At 49.3% G+C, this 22506-nt stretch overlaps 10 protein-coding genes across 10 annotated transcripts; 5 read left to right on the top strand and 5 right to left on the bottom strand.

The window, feature by feature from the left end:
- Positions 1-177: 177 nt before the first annotated feature.
- BKA55DRAFT_272026 (uncharacterized protein) lies at positions 178-994 on the bottom strand. Its single transcript, XM_046185476.1, has 2 exons — positions 473-994; positions 178-413 (listed from the first exon to the last, which is right to left on the bottom strand). Exons 1-2 carry the CDS (start codon positions 857-859, stop codon positions 411-413), a joined length of 390 nt encoding a protein of 129 aa, XP_046052833.1. The 5' UTR covers positions 860-994; the 3' UTR covers positions 178-410.
- A 1151-nt stretch (positions 995-2145) lies between these two features.
- Positions 2146-3756, bottom strand: BKA55DRAFT_505234 (HAD-like domain-containing protein; the record flags this gene model as incomplete). The annotated part of the gene is made up of 2 exons (XM_046187169.1): positions 2146-2757; positions 2803-3756. The coding sequence occupies 2 exons, from the start codon at positions 3754-3756 to the stop codon at positions 2146-2148; spliced, it is 1566 nt and encodes a 521-aa protein (XP_046052832.1).
- Positions 3757-4100: 344 nt separating this feature from the next.
- BKA55DRAFT_560039 (uncharacterized protein) lies at positions 4101-5621 on the top strand. Its single transcript, XM_046192056.1, has one exon. The coding sequence runs from the start codon at positions 4541-4543 to the stop codon at positions 5489-5491; it is 951 nt and encodes a 316-aa protein (XP_046052831.1). The 5' UTR covers positions 4101-4540; the 3' UTR covers positions 5492-5621.
- BKA55DRAFT_560037 (Vta1 like-domain-containing protein) lies at positions 5622-7163 on the bottom strand. The gene is made up of 3 exons (XM_046192055.1): positions 6868-7163; positions 6586-6814; positions 5622-6539 (listed from the first exon to the last, which is right to left on the bottom strand). The coding sequence occupies exons 1-3, from the start codon at positions 6968-6970 to the stop codon at positions 5690-5692; spliced, it is 1182 nt and encodes a 393-aa protein (XP_046052830.1). The 5' UTR covers positions 6971-7163; the 3' UTR covers positions 5622-5689.
- Positions 7164-7435: 272 nt separating this feature from the next.
- On the top strand, positions 7436-9000 carry BKA55DRAFT_504357 (uncharacterized protein; the record flags this gene model as incomplete). The annotated part of the gene is made up of 2 exons (XM_046187086.1): positions 7436-7588; positions 7639-9000. 2 exons carry the CDS (start codon positions 7436-7438, stop codon positions 8998-9000), a joined length of 1515 nt encoding a protein of 504 aa, XP_046052829.1.
- Positions 9001-9123: 123 nt separating this feature from the next.
- Positions 9124-9978, bottom strand: BKA55DRAFT_504290 (3' exoribonuclease family, domain 1-domain-containing protein; the record flags this gene model as incomplete). Its single annotated transcript, XM_046187077.1, has 2 exons — positions 9124-9637; positions 9686-9978. The coding sequence occupies 2 exons, from the start codon at positions 9976-9978 to the stop codon at positions 9124-9126; spliced, it is 807 nt and encodes a 268-aa protein (XP_046052828.1).
- A 225-nt stretch (positions 9979-10203) lies between these two features.
- On the top strand, positions 10204-11769 carry BKA55DRAFT_560031 (chaperonin 10-like protein). Its single transcript, XM_046192054.1, has one exon. The coding sequence runs from the start codon at positions 10419-10421 to the stop codon at positions 11559-11561; it is 1143 nt and encodes a 380-aa protein (XP_046052827.1). The 5' UTR covers positions 10204-10418; the 3' UTR covers positions 11562-11769.
- A 584-nt stretch (positions 11770-12353) lies between these two features.
- BKA55DRAFT_686526 (uncharacterized protein) lies at positions 12354-14543 on the top strand (the record flags this gene model as incomplete). Its single annotated transcript, XM_046198947.1, has 3 exons — positions 12354-13631; positions 13681-14270; positions 14318-14543. 3 exons carry the CDS (start codon positions 12354-12356, stop codon positions 14541-14543), a joined length of 2094 nt encoding a protein of 697 aa, XP_046052826.1.
- An 80-nt stretch (positions 14544-14623) lies between these two features.
- Positions 14624-18013, bottom strand: BKA55DRAFT_686525 (uncharacterized protein; the record flags this gene model as incomplete). The annotated part of the gene is made up of 6 exons (XM_046198946.1): positions 14624-15624; positions 15672-16067; positions 16114-17292; positions 17339-17631; positions 17680-17900; positions 17963-18013. The coding sequence occupies 6 exons, from the start codon at positions 18011-18013 to the stop codon at positions 14624-14626; spliced, it is 3141 nt and encodes a 1046-aa protein (XP_046052825.1).
- A 2589-nt stretch (positions 18014-20602) lies between these two features.
- Positions 20603-21865, top strand: BKA55DRAFT_504119 (uncharacterized protein; the record flags this gene model as incomplete). Its single annotated transcript, XM_046187067.1, has 1 exon — positions 20603-21865. One exon carries the CDS (start codon positions 20603-20605, stop codon positions 21863-21865), a length of 1263 nt encoding a protein of 420 aa, XP_046052824.1.
- Positions 21866-22506: the final 641 nt, after the last annotated feature.

Below are 22506 nucleotides of genomic sequence, written 5' to 3'. Positions count from 1 at the left end.
TGTTAGCATTTCGTGCTGCATCGCGGTTTTGTGCCAACGATATATTGCCCATATGTGTTAATTTTTGTTCTTTACTTTTGTATTGGGACTGAAACTTCTTTTGGCCCCTGAACCTTATCACCTTATTACAGTTTCAGGCAAGAGTTATAAGGTAGGGTGTGCAATATGGTTTATTACCTCCACTATCAAATGCAAAAGAGTAATGCCAATACCCATATCCTCCCCCTTAGAAAAGCAAATCCAAATTGGCTTGATATATCTCGTCAAGACATCATAAGCCTTAACTATCAATCAATCAATCCAGCATTACCAAGCCCAGATCCCCCTATAAGCTTGTGCATAACCTTGTTGGATTCATAAAAATGGCGTCAGGCTCGAGGGAGCATAGTCGTGTAGGTGAGCTCGCTCACTTACTTCTCAAGCATCAGCAAACGGACATCCATTATCTTTTTAACAAGTCTTGGTCACTTACATCGTAATGGACCGTACCGCGAGGAGATTCCTTTCGCATCGGGTTTGCCCCGCCACTCCAGTTAACCGTCTTGAACACGGGCTTGGCGGGCTCGCGATGAACCGTACTTCGGGGGGGTTCCTTTCGATTCGCGTCCGCACCGCCACTCCAGTTAACCGTCTTGAACACGGGCTTGGGGCCGCCGTCGTAGACGGTCTTTGGTTTAAATGTAATAGGATGAGGACCGTCTATCCAGAATGAACGTTGACCGGCTCTAATGGCCTCCACGTCACTTCGGATGATATATTTGCCATCCGCAGGGTTAAACACCGAATTGGTGCGACGATACTTGAATTGGTTCTGGTCACGAGCTTCTGCATTTTTGTCGCGGATGAGAAAAGAGCACATCTTGAAGGATGGGGTGGGGTGAGTGTGATATGTGTAGGTAGTTGAGACCTGTGGCTGAGAGCTTATAATCAACAGAACTTAAAGGTGGGGTAAGGAAAGATATTGATGAGTGGTGTTTTGCGAATTTGATGATGATGGAGCAGGGGCCAAAATGAAGGGGATGTGGGAGGAGGTGTGGCCTTTATAGCTCTGTCCCTTCCATTTGTCACCACAGCCTCGAATTTAATGTAATGATCTTGCCCTCGAAGAAACACGCTCGAACGCGGCACGTGCCCTGTGTAGAAGTATAATGAGTGGGCAACAGCGGGAAGTCAATACCATGAGGCTATTCACGATTCACCTCTGCCAATCAAACCGAACCCCCCCGAGCTGTATTGGTCCATCTACAAGTTATCTTGAGGGGACTCCAATGAGTGCGAGGTACTGGCTTTTGTTGCGATACGTGGAAGGATGAGCTTTCAGGTGATAGACGTTTGCCTTGCTTTGAACATACAGACTGTGAGCTCTCATTGGCATATCGACATTTGAGATGGTGGTCTATCGCCTCTCCAGTGGGAAGCTGTTATTGTAGTCCACGACAAACATGAAGCTGCCAACTCTGTTCTTCGCCTTCCCAACAGGACGATCGCATGGATTGGTATTGAAAGCTGAATCTCAAAGTATGTTCAATGTTCAAGGCTAGGGGAGGCAAGAAAACGTAGGACCTCAATTCTAAGTGACAAAAAGAATTAGGTAAATTTAGGACAGACCTATTATGCCTTTAGATTAGTTAATATTGACACATTAGGTTTAGAACAGAAGTTTTCTTGCTCCCTGGGACCGGGCCAGGATGTCTTGGTGATAGCTTCACGTTGACAACGCGTGACACGCGCGGGGAGCGTCAACTCTCAGCCAGATTGGACTCTAAGTAAAGGCTGATAACACACCAACACCTATAGGTGCAATTGCAAGCCACGGTAGAGATTTCCGAAAGCTCAAGACAGCAAAAAACATCACGGTAACAATAAGAGACGCTGGAACACATTGCTTCAATCTTATCTCATAACTTTTACTTGTAACATCATATTTTTACATCATCCCCAGCATACACCTAATATACAAAGTCCCTCTTCACTCTTACACCAAATGCCCCAAATCATCAAGGACATAATCCCTCCATGCTTTTTCTATAAGACCTCTTCCCAATCTGAAGTATGGTATTTTGCAACACAGATTCCCCTATCGTAAAAAATTACAAGACATTAATTAGTGGAGATGTGCTTGCCACCTCACTCAGCACCCCCCTTTCAAGCCTTCTTCTCGGGTGGGTTGCCGCCTCCGAAAATGCCAGAGAACGAACCCATCATGCTGTTCATAGCTTCCTTCTGGGCTGCCTCCATCATGGCGGCTTCTTCCTTTAGCCACTTCTCGCCGTTCTCGCGGATCTGCTTCTCGAGCTCCATGTAGTTTCGCTGGCCGCGCTCGCGGGCGACGTCTTGTAGCATCTTGCCCTGTGCGAAAGCCTCGGCGGGGTTTTGTTCGCCTTCGGGGGAGACCATCATGCTCATGTTGCTGGGGTTGAGACCGAGGAGGTTGCCTAGGGCGCCGACGCCAGAGCCGTGCTTTTGCTTGTGGGCGAGCTGCTTGGCTTGGAACTCTTTGCGGGCAATGGCTTCACGACGGGCGAATTCGGTGGGAATGTGCTTGCCTTCGAAGGACTTGAGGACCTTTCGGACGTCGTCGTACTGCATGGTGTGGATGTACTCGAGGAAGGGAATGAGGTTGACGAGCTCCTTGTCGTTTCGGTCGCCCTTCCAGGGTTCAAGGATGATGGCGTTCTCGGGTTGGTTGCGGACGTGCTTGGGGTTGCTGTCGATGATGATCACCTTCTTCAAGTCACGGTTAAGGTAGGAGAGGTCCTAGTTAGTTAGCGCAAGTTTATCAACGATTGTAAAGAGGCTTACCTTGACGATCTCTCCATCCTCGAACTTGGTAGCCTCTCGGTAGAGGGGCCACAAGATTAATCGGAAGGGATCCAATTTCCTCATGATAGGCTCGCCAGTAGCAAACGGCACAGAGGTGAATAGGACCAGCTCATAGTACTGACTAAGATACCGTATGAAGTAGTCCACACCAGGTCGCTTTGCAATTCTCCAGCCATGTTCACGAGACCACTCGCTATGAACAAGAAGGTCGTCCAAGCTCAGGCAGAGGGTATAAGGGCGCTCGAACGTGGGGTCGGGATCGGGGAGGAGCTTCTCGAATGCAGGCTCTTGGTAGTAAGTGACGGACTCGGTCAAACGGGCCTTAGCACGCTTCCACCACAAACCAAGACCAGGGCCGTTGGGAATGTCAGAGTGACGCTCAGCTTCGATAGTGTCTTCCCAGTTTCGACCCATGTATAGAACACTCAGAGTACCACCGGCAGCAGTCGCAATAAGCATGAATCTTGTCCACCACTTGCGATTGCGCTCAGACGTAGAGACATATTCCGATCGCTCACGTCCACCACTAGATTCAGCCTCCTCCATCTCCTGTAGCTGCTTCTGATCCTTCTTCTTATCACCGCCCATCTCCTCAAATAGCGTCGAAGGAATACCCTGTGTCAGATCGGGTAGCTTATCGAAAGGTATTTGTTCTCCCTCCTTCGGAGCCTCGGTAGACTTCTCGCCAGCCTTGTTAACATCATTCTCGGCAGGTTTCTCAACGTTTTCAGCATCGTTTTGCGCCTGGGAAGGCTTCTGTTTCGAATCTTTGTTTTGTTGAGGGGAGGATTTCTTGGCATATGTCCGGAGCCATGGCGAGGCAAATTGAGGAGCGACGGCGGGAAGTGCTCGGAGAGAAGGAGATGCGACGGGCCGTGACAGACGAGCTGTCATCAAGCCCAAGCGCGAAGCCTGGGCTACTCTGGATAGCATAGCGAAGGGAGAGAAACTAAACCGCTAAGGCTGGAGGGGTTGTTTGGCGGTTTCGATGGTGAAGGGTCGAACTTCAATGGCCTGGGGTGTTGACGTGCAGCTTGACGAAGTTGGTCTGATACTCCGCCATAGAATGGCATGGCGTCGTCGGCCGTGGAAAAAAATCGCACGGTTCTGCCAAAGTGGAGCTTCTTCAGGAAAGACACCGTGGATTAGCCGTGTCCAGTGGCACGGACTTTTGATAGGCCGATGGCGTCATACGCTCTTGTCGTTCACGTGAAATCGGGACAGTAGCTCCGGTCACGCTCCGATCATGAACCCCCTCCATGATGCCCAGTAAAGACCCTTGTTCACTGAATTGACCATTCAAGTTGATGACATTCTCAAACAATAAGACGATATTTGACTGTGATATTGTTTTTCCTCATCTGTTTTTTATCTCATTTCTATCACTTCACCTGTGACATCGAGAGTCTTCTCACGATTTCTCTTCAGCAAAAGATATTCTCTTGTTCGCCACGATCTAAATAGTCCCCGATTATTCCGACTAGCTACCCGAGACTCCAATTTGACGCCGCCTTCTACAGTGCTTTCTCATCGATTGTTTCTACACCATGATACCCACCCTCATGACAAACCTCACTCAAAAATAAACGAAATCCTTCACGCTTTGACAATTTGTCTGCGCCCATTGTCATCTCCCTAGAGATTCGACCTACGCATATCAACTTTCCTTATCGTCGAAATTCTCCTCTTCGCCACTTCGTCCTCACAACCACTCACCATGGCCCGACGATCGAGCAAGAGCTCAGCCTCTCGCCCGTCGCTGAGCTCTCGTCCAGCTGGCTCAATACGCATCGTAATGCCCTCCAACAAAAGCGCACCCCCCGCAGACCCTGCACCCGCCGTCACAGAAGAAGATGTCAACAAGATCAACATCGCCGACTTGACCCTCGACGTTCCTCTCATTCCTCTCCGACCAAAACGTCGAGTCCCAAAAACACCATTTCACTTCCTCTCACTACCCGCCGAAGTGCGCATTCAAATTTACACATATTTCTTCGACGATGTCGATACGCTTTTAGACCTTGGTCCTCAGAATTATAAGCGCGTGCATAAGAAACTAGGTCTTATGCGCGTTTGCAGACAGGTTCATGATGAGGCGACTTTTGCGTTTTACAGCACACGGACGTTTCGATTGTTTCCGACTTACCCCGGAAAATATTTCAAGAGCAAGAAGCCTCTGCTGGCGAGGTTGAAGCCGCAGCAGCGCAAATGTGTTACATCGCTGGAGTTAAGACTTGGACCGGGATGGAATGCGCCTCCGAGGGGATGGGTTGTTAACCCCGCGCTTGGACTATCAGACTGTATTGATGTTGAGCGATTGAATGTCTTTGTGGAGTGCGACCCTAGCGACAACATCTTCCAGGGTTGGCGTCGCTCAGATGGGTTCTACGAGGGATTCAGCCGGAATCTTCTGACTGATGTTCTGGAGGCCCTGCCATCTGTTCACACAGTCCAGTTTGACGGTTGGACCAGCGTTAAGAAGTCTGGTGACATGATGCAGTGCCTCATGGGCGTCGTGAACGAAGCTGGTCTAGCCATTGAATGGGGCCCTGAGAGAGGATGGACGGACACTTCTGTTGACGAAGAAGATGAGACTCAGAAAGTAGGATATCCTGAAGGATTTCCTCATCCTGGGTATGAGGCACATGGTCTGCTGGCTTTGGCCTAAGTGTACGACTTGCATGAGTAAGATTTTTGGCTCAAATGAGATTTACGAAGCGGACTTTTATACTGGTATGCAGCGGATGACACATACACTCTTAGCTATATTTATAAGATGAATCACTATAGTAGCCCTTTCATGCTATCTCCTCTCGTGGTATCGTTTTCATCTATGGTTCGTGAATCCAAAACACTAACAAACTGTCTACTGAGCTCCAAGCATTCTAAGTGCATTGCGCAGCTCCTGAACCGCAGTGGGTACATCTTCAAAGTTAAGTGCTGATATAGCCCACTTGGCGTGCTTCTGTGCCTGGTTGATATCCCGTTGATCTGTTGCAAAACCGGTAGTCTGGACAGGCGCTGGTACTGGAGGCTGAGAAGCAGGGGCCTGACGGATCACGGGTGGAGGGTTAGAAGCAGCAGGATGAGGGGCGCTCGGAGTTGTTGTCCAGGATGGAGGTGCCGACGGTGTGAATGGCTGTGGAGGGGGGGGAGCAAATTGCGAAGGAAGCTTGGTTGGAATTTGAGGTGATGGCTGAGGAGGGATCTGCGTCGCAGGCTGTGTTGGCGGCTCTGGCACAGGAGACACAGCAGGCGGTAGACCAACAGGCGGTGGTGGAGGAGGACCTCCAGATAGACCCGGCGTGGGACTCTGGCTCAAAGGCGACGGGACAAATGGCTCAGGCGCCTGGGGCTGGTGTTCTGGCTGAGGAGGGAAATATCCAGGGTCATCTGGAATTCTAGGCGGCGCATCCGTAAAGGTAGGAACACTGGGAGGTTCTCCAGCATCTGGTACATCCTCAACCGAAGCGCGAGGAGCTCCAGACAGAAGTTGGACTTCAGGATCGGAGGGATCGAGCGCAACTTCGGGTTCAGGCTCAGGAGCATTGGGGTTCGTCTCGTTGGGATCTTTGCCCTCGCGAATGGCCTTTAGGATTCGAGCGGCGTTCCATTTGGCGAATTTGATCTTCTTGACGACTTCGGGATCGGGCTCGCCCCATTCGCGGGTGAGGTCGAAGAACGTCGCGGCAGCGTCGAATGTGTCGGCGGTTTGTCTACATCTGTTAGTCTCGCCCTTATAACGTGGAGAAGGCGACATACCTCGTCACCTTGTTAGCGCGCATAGTGCGCTCAGCTCTTTCAAATGTCTGCTGAGCGAATTGCTCAACATAGGCTTGTCCCGCAGCGTTATCGACGATCGCATCATCATCAGCTCGTTCCGTCTTTGTTGCCTCGAGGCGCTCGATCAGTGTTTTTGTGAACTCAAAGGTATCGTCGTCGGTAGTGTGCAAGCTCTTTCCCACGATCTGGTTCACAGCATGGTATTCGCCTGAGAAACATTATCAGAGATGGTCTCGAGTGAAGAGGTTTGTGGTTGCCTACACCAGTATGCGATAGCGGGCTTGATGCTTCTCAGCTGATTTGCGCGATTGATGAAGCGACTGACTTCAGGGATTTTGAGCGCAGCTGGAAGAGGTTCTGCCATGTTGAGATACTATCTGGAGATCCCCAAGTAACCTCGGAGAAGTAATCGTTTGAGGGTGAGAGTCGAGTCAAGATGGCGCAAATTAATGCCAACTCCAAGTCAAGTCAAGTCAAGTTGTCTTGGAGATCATGCACCCCACCTCTCCTCTTTCTGTCTGCCTAGGCCATTGACGTAAGGGCTTAGCGGCACACAGCCACTGGTTCCCCGGATTCGATCAGCTCACGCCACTTGTGGCTCTAGCTCAACTGTCGAATCAGAGACCCTGGCTTCACTTTCTGAAGGTCTGTCACCGTGGCTTTTTCCTTTCCTTTCCTTTTCCAGAAGATGCCACTTTGTTCTTGACGGACCAACAGGCAGGCAACTATAACTTCGTCTTTGAAGTAATCAGAGAGATTCCCTCTATCTCAAATCAATCAAGTATTGTCTTTTCTCGTTTGTGTTTATTGTACTGAAAGATACATCGTCATGCCTAACCCCACCTCTTTCTTGGTGACTTTGACAGCTGCCCTTGCGGCTCTGCCAGAGGCTCAAGCTGCCATCTACACCAAGAACTCGCCTGTTCTTCAAGTCAACGCTCGCAATTACGATAAGCTCATTGCAAAGTCCAACTACACCTCTGTAAGCCTTTCTCTTCCTCACAATTGACTATCGCCACTGACACATCATAGATTGTCGAGTTCTACGCCCCATGGTGCGGCCACTGTCAGAACCTCAAGCCCGCTTACGAAAAGGTCGCCAAGAACCTCGATGGTCTCGCTCAGGTCGCCGCCATTGACTGTGATGAAGAGTCCAACAAGCAGTTCTGTGGTGGTATGGGTGTTCAGGGCTTCCCAACTCTCAAGATCGTTCGTCCTGGAAAGAAGACTGGTAACCCTGTTGTTGAAGACTACCAGGGTCAACGAACAGCAGGCGCTATTCAAGAGGCTGTCATGAGCAAGATCAACAACCATGTTACGCGTGTGGGCGACAAGGATCTTGACTCTTTCCTCAAGGGTGATAAGCCCAAGGCTATTCTCTTCACTTCCAAGGGAACGACTAGTGCTTTGATTCGAAGCATTGCCATTGACTTCCTCGATGTTATTTCAGTGGCGCAGATCCGTGATAAGGAGACAGCTGCGGTTAAGAAGTTTGGCATTGAGAAGTTCCCCGCTCTTGTCCTCATCCCCGGTGAAGGCAAGGATCCTATCGTCTACGATGGTGAGATGGTCAAGAAGGATATGGTCAAGTTCCTCTCCCAGGCTGGGGAGCCTAACCCCGTTCACGCTACTGGCAACACCAAGAGCTCAAAGCCCAAGAAGGCTGAGTCCAAGAGCTCTAAGAGCACCAAGAAGAGCAAAGCAACCGAGGCTGCTAAGGAGGAGCCTGTTGAGTCAAAGGAGTCTTCTACTGAGGCTGCCGAAGCAGTTCCCACCATCATTCCTATCTCTACTATCTCTAGTCTGGAGAAGCTTGCCGAGGAGTGTCTTGCTCCCAAGTCTCACACCTGTGTTCTTGTCTTCACTCCTGGCGAAGCTGGCGAGAAGGCAGTTGACTCGCTTTCCCACCTCAACACCAAGTATGTCCACGGTGGTCGAAAGACATTCCCCATCATCGCTGTTCCCAGCGACAGCGACGCTGCCTCTACTCTTCCCAAGGCTCTTGGGTTCAAGAACGAGGTTAACCTGATCGCTATCAATACCCGCCGAAACTGGTGGCGCCAGTACGAGGGCGACTTTAGCCTCGCTAGTGTTGAGAACTGGATCGACGCTATTCGCATGGGCGAGGGTGCCAAGAAGAAGATCCCTGAGGGTGTTATTGTCGAGAAGACTGAGGCTGCTGAGGAGAAGTCTACCCAGGCTACTGACCCTGAGCCTGAGATTGAGACTGACGGTCCTAAGGAAGCTAAGACTGAGGTTGAGACTGGGGTTGAGATTGAATCCGAGACCCAAGCTGAGGCTAAGGCAAAGACCCCAGAACCCGAGGCCGAACCTGTCGCTGAGTCTGAAGCCGAGCCTAAGACCAAGGAGGAGATCAAGCACGAGGAGCTGTAAAGGGCATCCCTTATATCTTACAATTAGTCTGTGACTATAACCTTGATAGCGAAGACATACCTGTCATATAGCAGATCAAACAAATAACTCCAGAACAATTCGATGACCCAATGCATATGGTATCTAATCATCCAAATCCATCCCCATAGCATCATTCTTCTCCACCGCACCCTCCTTCACCATCTCAGCGCCCTTATCCTTAACAACCTGATCCAAGAACTGCTTCACCTGCTTACACCCATCCACACCAACCACCAACATTCCCTCCAGCCTGCTAACTTGCACACGACTCTCGCAGACAAGTACAGCTACCTGGTCGGTATCACCTTGTGTCGCGACCGTCAAGAAGGGGAGTTCTTGCTCTTCTTGGTTGTTTAGATCGAGGAGAGGATCGGCTGTGTCGTCGCCCGCGGCGTATGTTGATGTTGAACCGGCCGTGCAGGCGGCGATGTAATCTGTCATGGGAATACCAGCGTCGATGAGGGCGAGGGTCGTTGCGTTGAGAAGTGCGGCGAGGAGGGATCCGTCTTGTGATAGAACGTGAAGAGAGATGGTGATCGAAGAGTGAGGAAACAGGTGTGTATGTAAATTCGAAGAAAACGCATTCGCAATCGTCGTTTCAATCTCTTGTATGCGCCTAAACCGTTAGCATCCAAACTCTCCTACTGCTTAGCAAGAAACGTACTTGTCATTGCGCCCTCTCTTCTTTCGATCCACGCCCGAAAAACCCGCTACCACAACATTGACATTGATAGCTGCTGTATCACGAGGAGCTTGTTGTCCACCACGTCTTTGAACTTGTTGCTCTGAAGGACCGGTCACGACACACATGACTTTTGTATGGCCCATTTCGAGATATGATGAACCGTCCGCTGCATCTTGAGTTCGGATCTGCGCATGGAGACGACGCAGTTCGTTCCATCTTCTTCCGTCGACGCGCAAGAGCGCTAATGAGTATGTTGACGTGTCGAGAGGCATCTTTCCTTAATGAAGTTTCACCCTACCGATACTCTAAGCTTTACATCGCGAACTGAATTGATGGTGGGGGAAATTTTCAGATGTGGCTGAACTGTGGCTTGACCTCCAGCTCTCGGATAATTCCAGCTACGGATTAATTGCCGCCCAATCAGAGACCATCGGTTTTGGAAGAATTGATGACTGGCATATCCGATGTCCATTTACGGCTTTATACATGCCCGAGATCAACACCAAGACCGGCACGGCTGAAGTGCCGGTGATGTAATTACCAACGCCCTAAATCCGGGAATTGTCCAATGACACTCGGATCTTTGCGATAGTTGAGTTTATTCCGTTTGCCATGATGCGTTGAACTTTCTTTATCGGAGAACGGAGTTAGCAAATGGAGAGAAATGTACTTTTTGCTATGATGCATTGCTAGTGTAGACGCTCTTTGAGGTATGGGCGTTGAGGGTTTGTTGTATATAAGTTGTTGTTTCCTCCTCGTTGAGAATCTCATATCATTAGGATCTCATCGATCAATCAAGAAGTCTCAATTGAAAGTCAATCAAACATCAACCATGTCTTCTCTTCCTCAGACTTACAAGGCTTGTGTCCTCGACAAAGTCAACGCATCATGGACTCTCAGCGACGTTCCCCTCAAACACCCCTCCAAAAGCCAAATTCTCGTCAAGGTCCTCGCCTGCGGCGTCTGTTTCTCCGACGTAGCTCTCGGCACCGGCCACATGGGCGATGTATTCCCCCGTGTTCCAGGCCATGAGATCATCGGCGATGTAGTCGAAGTCGGCGAAGGCGTTGAGAACTTTAAGAACGGCGACCGTGTTGGTGGACCTTGGCACGGTGGTCATGACCGAACTTGTCGCCAGTGTCAGCGCGCTCAATTCCAGATGTGCGATAACAAGGCGATTAATGGTGTGAGTCAGGATGGTGGGTTTGCCGAGTATGTGCTTTTGAGAGCGGAGGCTGTTGTTCGTGTTCCGAAGGAGATGGATGCTGCTGAGGCTGCTCCTCTTCTTTGTGCTGGCGTTACTGTCTTTAATGGTATTCGAAAGTTGCATGTTGAGCAGGGAAATCTCGTTGCAGTTCAGGGTCTTGGTGGTCTTGGCCATCTGGCTGTTCAATACGCCAACAAGATGGGTTATGAAGTCGCTGTTCTCTCATCAGGCGACGATAAGGCGGACTTTGCCAAACAACTCGGCGCCCATCACTATATCAACACCAAGAAGTCCGACCCGGCAGAAGAACTCACCAAGCTTGGTGGTGCCGCCATTATTGTGCAAACAGCACCCAACCCCAAGGCGGTATCACCACTTGTCAATGGTCTTGCTGCTGAGGGCAAGCTTCTCAGCCTTGCGCCCGTCGGTCCCGCAGAGATTGATACAATGTCGCTGGTTTTGAAGGGTGCAAGTGTTGTTGGTTGGCCTAGTGGTCATGCGCTTGACAGCGAGGAAGCTCTTCGATTCTCCATGATTCATGGGGTTAAGTGTATGACTGAGAGGTATCCCCTGGCCAAGGTACAAGACGCAGTTGAGAGTCTTCAGGCTGGAAAGCCCCGATTCAGGAATGTTTTGGTTATGCAGTAAATGTCTGGAAATGGTTGGGTTGGTTGTACAGTTGTTGTAAAATGAGCTATGGTGTTGGCGGTTGTGGGGAGCGGGATCTCGGCGATGATGAAGTTGTATACGATTGACATGAATGAAACACGACATTAAATAAACTTGACCGCAAGGAAGCAATCAAGTTTTTAGCTCTACTTCAATAAGATCCCCACCTCAATGATACATACAAGCTATAGAATCCAGTGCCATGATATTTCACTGAAGCCACGATGGCGTACAAATATAGGGTAATAAATAGCGACCCAAACACAGTAACAGAAAACGTCCGAGATAACAGGATCACTGCAAGAAAAATAATGTTTGGCTTGAGTCAGATTGTGACTTGACGAGATAATAGAGGTCACAAGGGCTTCATAACGACATCCACCTTGTTCATGTTTGCGCCGTAGATTCAAAACTGCTATCAAGCCATCTTTGTGCGTTTGGCGTGTAAGCTGAAACACATGCAGCTCACCTCACTTTCAAGGAGTTTACGACCTAAGAGTGTAAGAAAAAATGATAAGGCTTGGAATTGAAGCTTGAGCCTGAAAATATCTTTGGCCAAAAATTGCTAATTACTTAAGTAAAGAAATATTGAGCAGTTGTGCTTTGTCGCCTGTTTTCTTGATGGATCTACAGCAAAACACCAGCCCCGCAGTTTGGCGCATCCAAAACTCAACATCTCCAACATCACCCATGAGACTCCTCCCACTTCTCACCCGCCCGCAACGACTCCCTCTTCTCTTCTCAAAAACTTCACTTCGCCATCTTCACACAATGTCTCGCAAACCACCCCAAGCACCTCCATTATTCACAGCAACACCCTCCGCCATCCTCTCCCAAACCTCATCCCTCATCTCATCAACCACCACCCTCGAAAACACCCTTTCATCAACCCTCACACCCTCAACAGCAACATACTCCAACCTACTCACCCCCATGCTAAAAGATGATCACGCGGTATCTAAACAAACCCTCATCATTCGTCTCTTCAGCTCTGTATCAGAGGATAAAGACCTCCGCGATGCATCCCGCACAGCGGAGCAGATGCTCCTTAAAGCCAATGCTGAGGCCCTCATGAGAAGAGATATAGCTGCTCTTGTTAAAGCTGTTTATGAGAAATACCAGCGTGGGGAAGAGAAGCTGGGAGAGGAAGATGCGTATACTTTGTTCAAGACGCATAGAGCGTATCAGAACACTGGGGCTGGCATTGAGGATGAGGATGTGAGGGAACAGTACAAAGCTGCTGTACAGGAACGTAACGAAGTTCTTGTTGCAGCACGCAAGACGATTAGTGAATCTGACGAGGGCATCTTCTTTACGAGGGAACAACTCAATGGTGTACCGGCTTCTATTCTCGATGCAATGAAGACCAACGACGAAGGACAACTCAAAGCAACTTTCAAGAAGGGCCACATGATCTCAATCATGAAACACACCACCAGCGCCCAAACACGCAAAGCATACAACATGGCGAAAGAAAGCCGGTTTCCCGAAAATGTAACACGCCTCGAGCGCGCTGTCGAACTACGCAACAGCACAGCGCGAATGCTAGGCTTTAAAACCCACGCCGAGCTCAAAATGCAAGATAAAATGGCAAAAAGCGTCGAAAGCGTCATGGAAATGCTGAATAAACTCAGAACAGAGTTGAAACCCCTTGCAGATGAAGAGATGAACACGCTATTTAAGATAAAGAAGGCTTATGTCAGAGATAACGGTACTGATGAGGATGGAGATGATGTGAAGAGGCTGAATGCATGGGATTGGGCGTTTTATGCGAGGATTCTGGAGAAGGAGAGATATTCTGTTGATTCACTTCTTATCTCGGAGTATTTTGAGGTCAATCACAGTTTGAAGGGTATGCTGAAGATCTTTGAGGAGATCTTTGGGATGGTGTTTATACAGACTGATGCGCCTGTTTGGCAGGAGGATGTGACTGTCTACGAAGCGTGGAATTCTGAGGATCAAGGTGGGGAGTTTCTGGGATATCTGTACCTTGATCTTTATGCGCGAGAGGGGAAATATGCTGGTGCGCATAGCTCTCTCATCCAACCTGTAAGTCCCCCAAGTATAGCGAACGGATTTATCTACTGACATTGGGAAGGGCTTCGTAACATCAGACAACAAACGCCATCATCCCTCTTCATCACTAATAACATCCCTCCTCCACACGCCCTCACAACCAACTCTACTCTTACACTCCGAGTTAAAAACAATGTTTCACGAACTCGGTCACGCAATCCACAAACTCGTAACACACACCAAACACCAACACGGCTGCGCGCGCGATTTCGTCGAAATTCCCAGTATTCTTCTCGAGAACTGGATATGGGTTCCCTCCGTTCTTCAACGCCTTGGAAAACACTACTCCTACCTCTCCCCCGAGTACCTAACCTTCTGGAAAGCTAAGAACGAGGGCGAAAGACCGGATGAGATATTACCGGAGAGGTTAGCCCTGGATATCGCGAAGACAAAACATGTCAATGGTGCGCATGCGATGCTGTATCAAGTGTTTCTGGCGTTGTTTGATCTTACGATTCATAATGCTGAGGAGGGAAGGGCTGTTGATACGACGAGGTTGTGGAATGAGAGTAAGACTGAGATCATGGGGCTGGGAAGGGCGGATAGTATTGGACAGGCATCGTTTGCGCATCCGTTTAGGGCGTATGATGCTGCGTATTTTACCTATGCCTTGTAAGTCGCCACGACGAGAGTCGCGGGTGGTTGCTAACGAGTCACAGATCAAAGGTGTACGCGACGGACTTATGGGTTAGCCACTTCAAAACTGATCCGATGGACAAAGCGACAGGTCTGCGATATCGCGAGCTTGTGCTTCAGCCGGGAGGAAGTCAACCCGAACTCAAAAGCCTCACCAATTTTCTCGGCCGCGAACCCAACGACAAAGCATACTACGGCGAAGTCACCAGCACACCCCGAACAGAAACGACAAAATCGTCAGTATTGTAAATGCATTAAACTGCAATATTATCCAACGCTTATATGCAAAAGAGGGTATCATAGCAAGATCTATCATATGTCATACTCGCTCAATGCACCAGTCTCATCCTAGGAAACGGCGCAGCCTCAACATCAACAACGACCAATCCCTTCTCGTCCAACGATGCTCCGACATCTGTGATCGGCGTGATCTTTCTCGTGTGCGCAACTTCTTGGCGACTGACGCGGCCTTCGTCGCGAGGGATCCATAGGACGGGCTTTGGCATCCAGAGCTCGGGAGGCCAGTAATTAGATAGCTTCTCGTCCCCAGCGTAATCGGCGTCGGCAAGTTCTTCGAAGGGAATTAGTTTCCGCAAGGCGATGAAGTCTTCGTAGATCTCGGGGTGGAAGAATCGCTGGATGAAGGACGGCGGTTGATCCGGGTTGGACCTATCGCCAGGGAGAATCCATCTGTCCAAGAACTTCTTGACTCCCGACTCCTGTACCTCCTTCTTCAATTGCTCCTTTGTACTTGACTTAATCCACTCAGTCGCCATGAGTCTGAGACCACCTGCACCCTCAACGGCCCTCGAGTTTTGTGGTCCCTCGTGAAGTTGATCGTCTTCGTCATCTGTCGGCGTCTCCTCGAACTCTTCTTCTCCAAAGTTCTGTTCCGTATCGAAGTAGCTGGCAGCAGTTCCGCCGTTGGCCTCTCCCGATTCCGCGGCTGCCTGAAGCTTTGCCTCCGCTTCTGCCTTCTCCTTCTCCTGTAGTTCTTCCTCTAACGCCAATGTCTGTGGAAGATTCTGAAGCAGAGGCGAGATGGAGTCTCGTAAGGACATGTGCACGATGACGGTGAAAATAAGGAAGATGAGCATCAACACCATAGGCGGGAAGGCGAAATTAATGGCAAAGAGACCAATCATGCAGATTTCGGCCAAGTAGAGTCCGGTAATGAGCTGCATGAGGGCGGTGGGGTAGAACAAGCCCATGCTATCCATTTCCGAGTCGAATACGTAAAGAATGTTGTATCGGTAGATGAGGCGCGTAAAGGCCATTCCGGCGCATGCGAAAAGGAGGATCAAAGGAGCGATAACTGTGTAAGAGAAGGCTAGGCACGTTAGCAGAAGAAGTGGGATGGTTTGTCGTACGGCTTACCAATGCACGCCATGTTTGTATAGATGGGAAAGATGCCGCCCCAGCGGGGAGGACGAAGGTTGTACCAAACATTGAAGCGAGTCCTTGGGTTCTGCACGACTCTACCGAATGCGTGATGTCGGATCAGCTCGAAGATGTGTAGAAGACCGGTAGCTCCAATGGCCAAACACTGGACAAGGATGTAAGAAAGGTAGAAGTTTGACGCCTTGGGGAGGTTTGTGGCGAGGAGACTGGGTGTCGACATCGGTTGCTGGATGATTTGCATGGTCGTAGCCGAAGCGGCCGATGTTAACGTCGTGATCAAAAAGACTTGTACTACTTGGAAAGCAAAATAGACCTTTTGGGTGAACAACTCGACCAGTACCAAAGAGGGAATCCCTGCTTGGACACCACAGACTAGGGAGGTTAGTAGACGGCAATGAGGGCGTGGGAATAAACCTACATCTCAACATCGCCGGGACAAGCGACATCCAGAATGACAGAGCGATGGCAGGGATAAAACCTTGCAGGAAGCCAAGGATAGGACTGGGCAATAGCTTGATCCATTTAAGGAACACGATACCACTCAAGAATTTGATGTTGGACACGATACCGATCATGGCAGATGGGATAGACCAAAATATGATCGCAACGGCAATGAGTGCCATGATGAGCAAACGCCGAATGATGCGCTCCCACCAACGCATTCGAAGGGCACTCCAGACTACCTCATTTGGTCGAACGCCTAAAAGACGAGGAGCGAGCTGAAGAGGACGATGATGAGCGACGACTTGGTGAGCAGCTTGTGCAGCTTCCTGCGTGTCGAACTCGATGAATGCAGCAGGAAGTGTCTGTCCATCGCCACGGCGAACCTGGCGTCGAAGCTTGAAGATTTCGAGGTTCAGTTCCTTCAGTTTCATGCGACACCATCGAATAGTGTCGACTCGTCGAAAAAAGTTGTGCAGTGGACGATGGTGGGGTCTTGCTGTTACGGAAAGCCATTGAGCGGCGACGGATCCTCGTACATCGGGGAGATTTGGGTTAAGACCGTATGGGTGGACATATTCGGGGTCCTCGGCGGACTTTTCGAGTATATCGTGGTTGTTGTGAATGGTTCTAGTTCTTTCAGATACTTCAGTAGTAGACTTGTGCTCCTGGATTCCTCCCTGCTCGTTCTCTTGTACGTGAGTTTCCGATGTCTCGATATGTCGCGGAGTCCCTGTGCGAGGCTCCTCGCTGCTGGGTTCAGTCCTCCATGAAGAACTTGAATCTCCAGAGGATGCTTCGGCGCATGGTTCGGCGGAGGATGCAGTCGATGGTGGGTTCTTGCCGAGTTGCTTCTTTCGTGCCATGTTTGCCTTTTTGATGAGTGCAATCTCTGCCTTCTCTAGGCGCATTGCCGTTTGCTCTCTTTCCTGTACTAATTTGACAAGAGCCTTGGCAGTTCGTGGGATCCAGACTCGTTTTACAGAGTCGCCATAGAGTTTCCGCAGCCGAGCTTCGTCGAGGTATCGCTCAGGGATAGAAGTGATGAGTACTGTCCTGGATGATAGCCGCTTGGCATAGTGAGGAGACGAGAGATAAGCTTGACGAATGCCGACATAGTAGAAGCACTCTCGAACAACGGTGAAGAGAATAAAACCTGATCAATTAGTAGTGCCATTGAGCGCTACAAGTTAAGCACTTACCAAAGAACAAATAAGCAACAGCGACATGGGCAAACATGCGTTTTTGGTTCTCAATCATACCAATTGTCAACATGTCCAATTGGGTGAGTTTCTTGCCTCCAGTAAGGTGGACAGGAAAGAGAATCGGCCAAGCAATCAGCATGCCGACAAGGAACGTGTTTCGCAAGACTTTGAGGTATCGCAGAAAGAAGAATCCGTCAAGAGAGCCATGATTAAGCACGAAAGTATCTGGAGTTTTGAAGAATGGCTTGATCCAGTTGAACCAGCCATTGGGAAGTGGCGGTATAGCCGTGCTACAAGGCTGTCAGCAATGATCGAGAGCTGAAATATTTGCTGCTTACTGAGGGGAACGCAAGCTGGGTATCGCTCGCGGAGAATAGACTCGATGACATTTAACGCGAAAAACCGAGAAGAATAAGATGCAAATAACGCAGTAAATGATGACGGGTATAAATGTTCCACCAAGAGATTGTAGCGATGACGATTTTGAAGCATTGTTGGAGCTTAGAGTGCCACCACTGGAACCATCTCGCGTAGAACCAACCCGAGAGTCATCGCCCTCCTAGATACTGATCAGCCACTTGAGGTGCAATTAGAGTTAGAGTTGACGAAAACTTAACTTACCACTGGTAGCTCAAACGCTCTCGCAATGAGAGAATGCCAATTGGCGGCCATGTCGACGGCGCGAATGAAGATCAATGGATAGAGAATGGAGCAGGCAGGCTCAGATTAGCTTCGAGATAACGATAAAAATGCGTCGCCGCATCGTTCGTTACCTCGCAACGAAGCTGGTGAAGGCCAAGATCACAGACATGGATGATATATCGTTCTGCTGCGAGGTGAGAGACACTCTAGATCGATAAAGTGAGGCAGAGATGATCGAGATGAAGTCGTCGGGGTGATGTTGAAAGTGGGATGTTTGTCTGTGTCCGTGTCCTTCGGGTGAACAAAAAGTGGGTGGGCTACCTCTGGAAAGACGGCATTAGAGACGAGGCGACAGGACAGGGAGTCTTGTAGCGATCATTGCGGCGCAGTAAGCCCAACTTTTAGGGACCTGTCAACCATTGACAGCCTGGAGTGTCCAGTGGAGGTGAGGTGATCACTCGAATTTCCTGTTCTGTCCTCCTACATCGGCAATCATTTATCGCATCGGTTTCTTGGCGAATTAGCCGATGTGGCTTTCTCAACTGAAGAAATTCACGATGAGGAGAAGGGCGGAAATTTAGATTCGCTGTAAGGGTCTCGTTGCATTTCAACGAGAGCCAATGAATGCTTTATCGGGAGCACAGCCCATACAGGGGGGGTCGAGTCTAGACCACAGGTTTACGAATTCCCCACGTATTGCAGATCCAAATATCGCAAACCCTTGTTTTCAGCTCGGATATCCAGATGACTTATGGGTCAGAGAGTTTAAAGTCATAGTGACGTTTCGGCTATAACCAAGGATTATGCCCTCGGTTCTGTGATGAATCGTGGTGATCGACTCAGGATTTTCACTCGGATATGCCCGTTTAGGGGGTCCCGCTTATGCGGTCATTATCCCGTCGGTCACATCTTGATCCCTGTCAGTTGAGACATGGTCTGAGCTGATAAAGTTTAACCTCAACGTCGGGTCTTCCGACTTGACCAACGTTTTGACACGATGACATCGGAGGAAAATACCTGATAGGTATAGTTGATCTGTCACTTTGATATGTTATTACCGGTTAAACATGCAGAAAAGAGCCTCCTAATCCTGTTTCGATCTAACCCCAAGAAATAAAACGGTCATGTCGGGGAACTTGGTAGACAAGTCATGCTGTATTAGTTAAACCGAACCAGGTATTTCCAAGATAGAGTTTTGATTTGGACCAACAGTTGTGACACAAGGGTGAATGAAGTTCTTGGAAGCCGATAGAACCTAACCGAGGAATCTTGCAGCCTCAACTGCAAGATCATCCCTCCAATAGCGTGCCGAAGCCCCATCACTGACTGCTCGCGAGGGCTCGGCAAGATGTGTCAAGCAGGTCTTGACGCCAGTTACTGTACTACCAAATCAAGTTCTTAGCACCCCCTTTTCATATGCAGGAACAGCAGCTGCCGGATTAGGGACGGCCTTGCGAGGTGAGGAAAAAGGCTGAATCAAGGTTTCCGGAATAGGGGTTCCGGAACAGAGCCTGACGAGAATGCTCTGACTACGAAGACAAACTTGAAAAGGAGCTATGGCCAAGGCACAGGAGCATCCCTTGCTATTTCGTGCAGTTAATCAATAGATCAGACGAAGTTTATCGTGTTTGATCTGTGATTGCTGTAGCCCTGTTGGGCTTGAAATCTGTTGGGGATGAAGTTATTCTGTTACTGACCAGGGGGAATGGATATCACTCAGACCATAGACCTTACTTCGCGTTGATAAAGATCTAACCAAGAGATATTATGGTTGTTGCAAAGAGAGATCTATAATACAGGGTTTGTGATAATTCCATATTATTTGGGTTCTCTTTTGTTCAACTGTTTGCTTAACTGCTGTCTTCCGTACAAACCCGGGGATGACAAAACCCTGCTGCCTGTACCTTTGTGCCTGCCCTGACATTTCTCACTGGGTCTCTGTATCTAGAAATGGCTTGGTCTCATTTCCTGGCATGCATTACGCTCACCTTTCTCCTCCTCACATCTCCCTCTCAACACAATCCTGAACAGCATACCGAAGAGAGGGGAAGTTTGAAAACCTGAGACCTCTATCCTAAACGAAGAAAGCACTTATGCAAGTTTAGGATGAACTTTAGGGAAGCTGCCGGTTAGGTATGTCGTGATTTTCGTCTCTTGGGATCAAAGGCCTCAAGTCTTCTGCCCCTGGAGCTTACCAAGGTAAGGGAGAGGAATTTACCCTCTGCACGAGGGGAGTTATGAGTTAGAGAAAAAAGCTACTTGATAGGAATATAGAAAGAGATTCACGGTTTTATATTCAGTTCCAGTTTGCTATTGGTCCCTTGTTATCTAGGCTAGAAAAATGAGGCTTCCGCCATCCTCGATTTCCAACCCCTCAGCAGCAATCGCCAACAGCCTCAACTCTATCAAACTTTACCAAACAACCAATCCTATTCACCACCACAATCAACAAAATCCCAGCTTTGACTTTCGTGCGCAAAATAGACTCCCAGCCCTCGATAAAGAACACATCACCACTTGCACATATTATTCCCCTCACCATGGCTAAACCAAATTTCTCCCAACTTCATCACCTCCGCCGGCTCTGCTCATGGAAACCATACGCTCACTGGCTCAGCCATGGAATCCTGCTACCTGCCGGCTGCTCTGAAAGAGCCAGATCCGCACTTCCACAAATTTCCAGATCTGCCCCGCGATGTCCGACTCTTGATTTGGGAGGCATCACTTCGTCCGCGGCCGTCGAAGAACTACAATGCGGTGCATAGCTTTCGAGTCGAGAATTGGGAAGCTGAGGATGAGCGGTCGCACGAGACGATTGTTGGCCACAAAAGTCCGAAGATATATGGGGGGAGGAATTGCTCGTGTCGTCATCACTCGGAAGTCACCGTGGAACTGGAAACTGGGAAGATGACAACCGCTCTCGACGCCATATCAAAATGCCCCGAAGAGGCAAAATCGGCGTTTCATTGGGACTACGGGATGTGGACTGCTTGTGCTGAGTCTCGATGGGTCATAAGCCGGCGATTCAGGAAGAATCAATGGCGTGGATTGAAGAAGGCTGTCGTAAAGGACTTGAACGTCAGACCCTTATCGATGTGTTCGCCGCTGAAGGTTGAGAGGGCTTGGCAGGAGGAAAACAGGTTGGAGAAAGGCAGTGACCAAAAACTTCGTAGAAGTCAGTGGTATGAAGATTTTGCTTCGGTTATCAACATAGACGATATGTTCTTTAACATTGTCGCGACTCACCCGGCGAGAGATCTTTTCATCATCCATGATGAACGTTGGATGCACACAATTGTACCCCAGGCCACAATCCAAGCACAAGAACAAAACGCAATCAAATTCTTTCAAGAAAACGCCATCTCCGCGACAAGCACTGGCTCTCCCATCATCGGAAACATCGGCTTCGTCTACGACAGCAACTGGGTCGATGGCCTCACCCGAAACGACCCCAATCCCACGACCCTGTCCCTCCAAAGAATCAGTAACAACCCAAGAGGACACTTCCTGCTCCTCCTCTACCTCTGCGTCATGCGGATGCTGAGCCTACGACTCTGGCTCATCGATTACGAACATACACCGTGCGACACATGCAAGACGAAAGAAGATGCCGAGGAGGAGGAGAAGAAGAAGAAGAAGGAGCGAAAGGTGTTCTACAGATATGGGGAGGAGGATCTGGTTGAGGTTGATATCCAGCCCAATGTCATGTGGGTTATGGTGGACAATGCGAGGTGTATTCTTGGTACTTCATGCGGATTTGCTGAATACCTCAGTGGTGATCCCTTGGTTACCACTGCTCCCACCAACCCTGATCCTTTCGATGTCTGGAAGTGCGTTGGTGTTCTTGCGCCAAGGTCGAAGGTTCCTTGCTTGAGTGATTGAAGGTTGATGTGTTGTTTGTCGCTTGGGCTTCGTCGAGGCGTTGGGAGAGCTGAGTCCTCTACACCGGAGGTTCAAACTAAGTTACTAGTCAAAGAGTCAGCTAAATTAATCCTAAATTATCCTAAACTTACCTAAGCCTTTGTGTCACTTAGGACCTAAAGTCCTCAGTTTTATGCTCTGTTTTATGCTATCCAGTAGGGCCCCTCCTCAGGGCAGCCAAGTCTCCAGCGCTGTCAGAGGAGACGATCGAAGGAAAAGAATAAACAGTAAGCGTAGAAGTAGGTCAGAATGCAGTAGATACTCGTACTGTTATCTGGAATCGTCTCCTCGTCCATTGAGGCCCTGGTGTCAGTGCTGAGTGAAGCCCCTAAAGCCCACAAAAGAAGCCCCAAGAGGTTGTGAGCTGCGTATTGCAAGGACTTGGATATCAGGCGTCACGGGCACTTGAAATTGATAAAAATCTTTGTCAATAAAGCTTACCAAAATATGATCATTAAATAGAGTTCTTCGAATATGTTGAAGTGATGTGTCCAACATTAGCTTTGGTACGAGAAGTCTGGAGGGTAATTCACGTTTAGCACTGCGAACCAGCTGCCTGGGAGCTTTGTAGACCACCAAGTAACACTTATTTGTCCTGTTTG

This window comes from Fusarium redolens, assembly GCF_020744475.1.
Source record: "Fusarium redolens strain MPI-CAGE-AT-0023 chromosome Unknown BKA55scaffold_4, whole genome shotgun sequence".
In the NCBI taxonomy this organism is placed as follows: Eukaryota; Fungi; Ascomycota; class Sordariomycetes; order Hypocreales; family Nectriaceae; genus Fusarium; species Fusarium redolens.
Note: the sequence above shows the minus strand (reverse complement) of the source record. Positions and strands in the feature narration are given on the sequence as shown.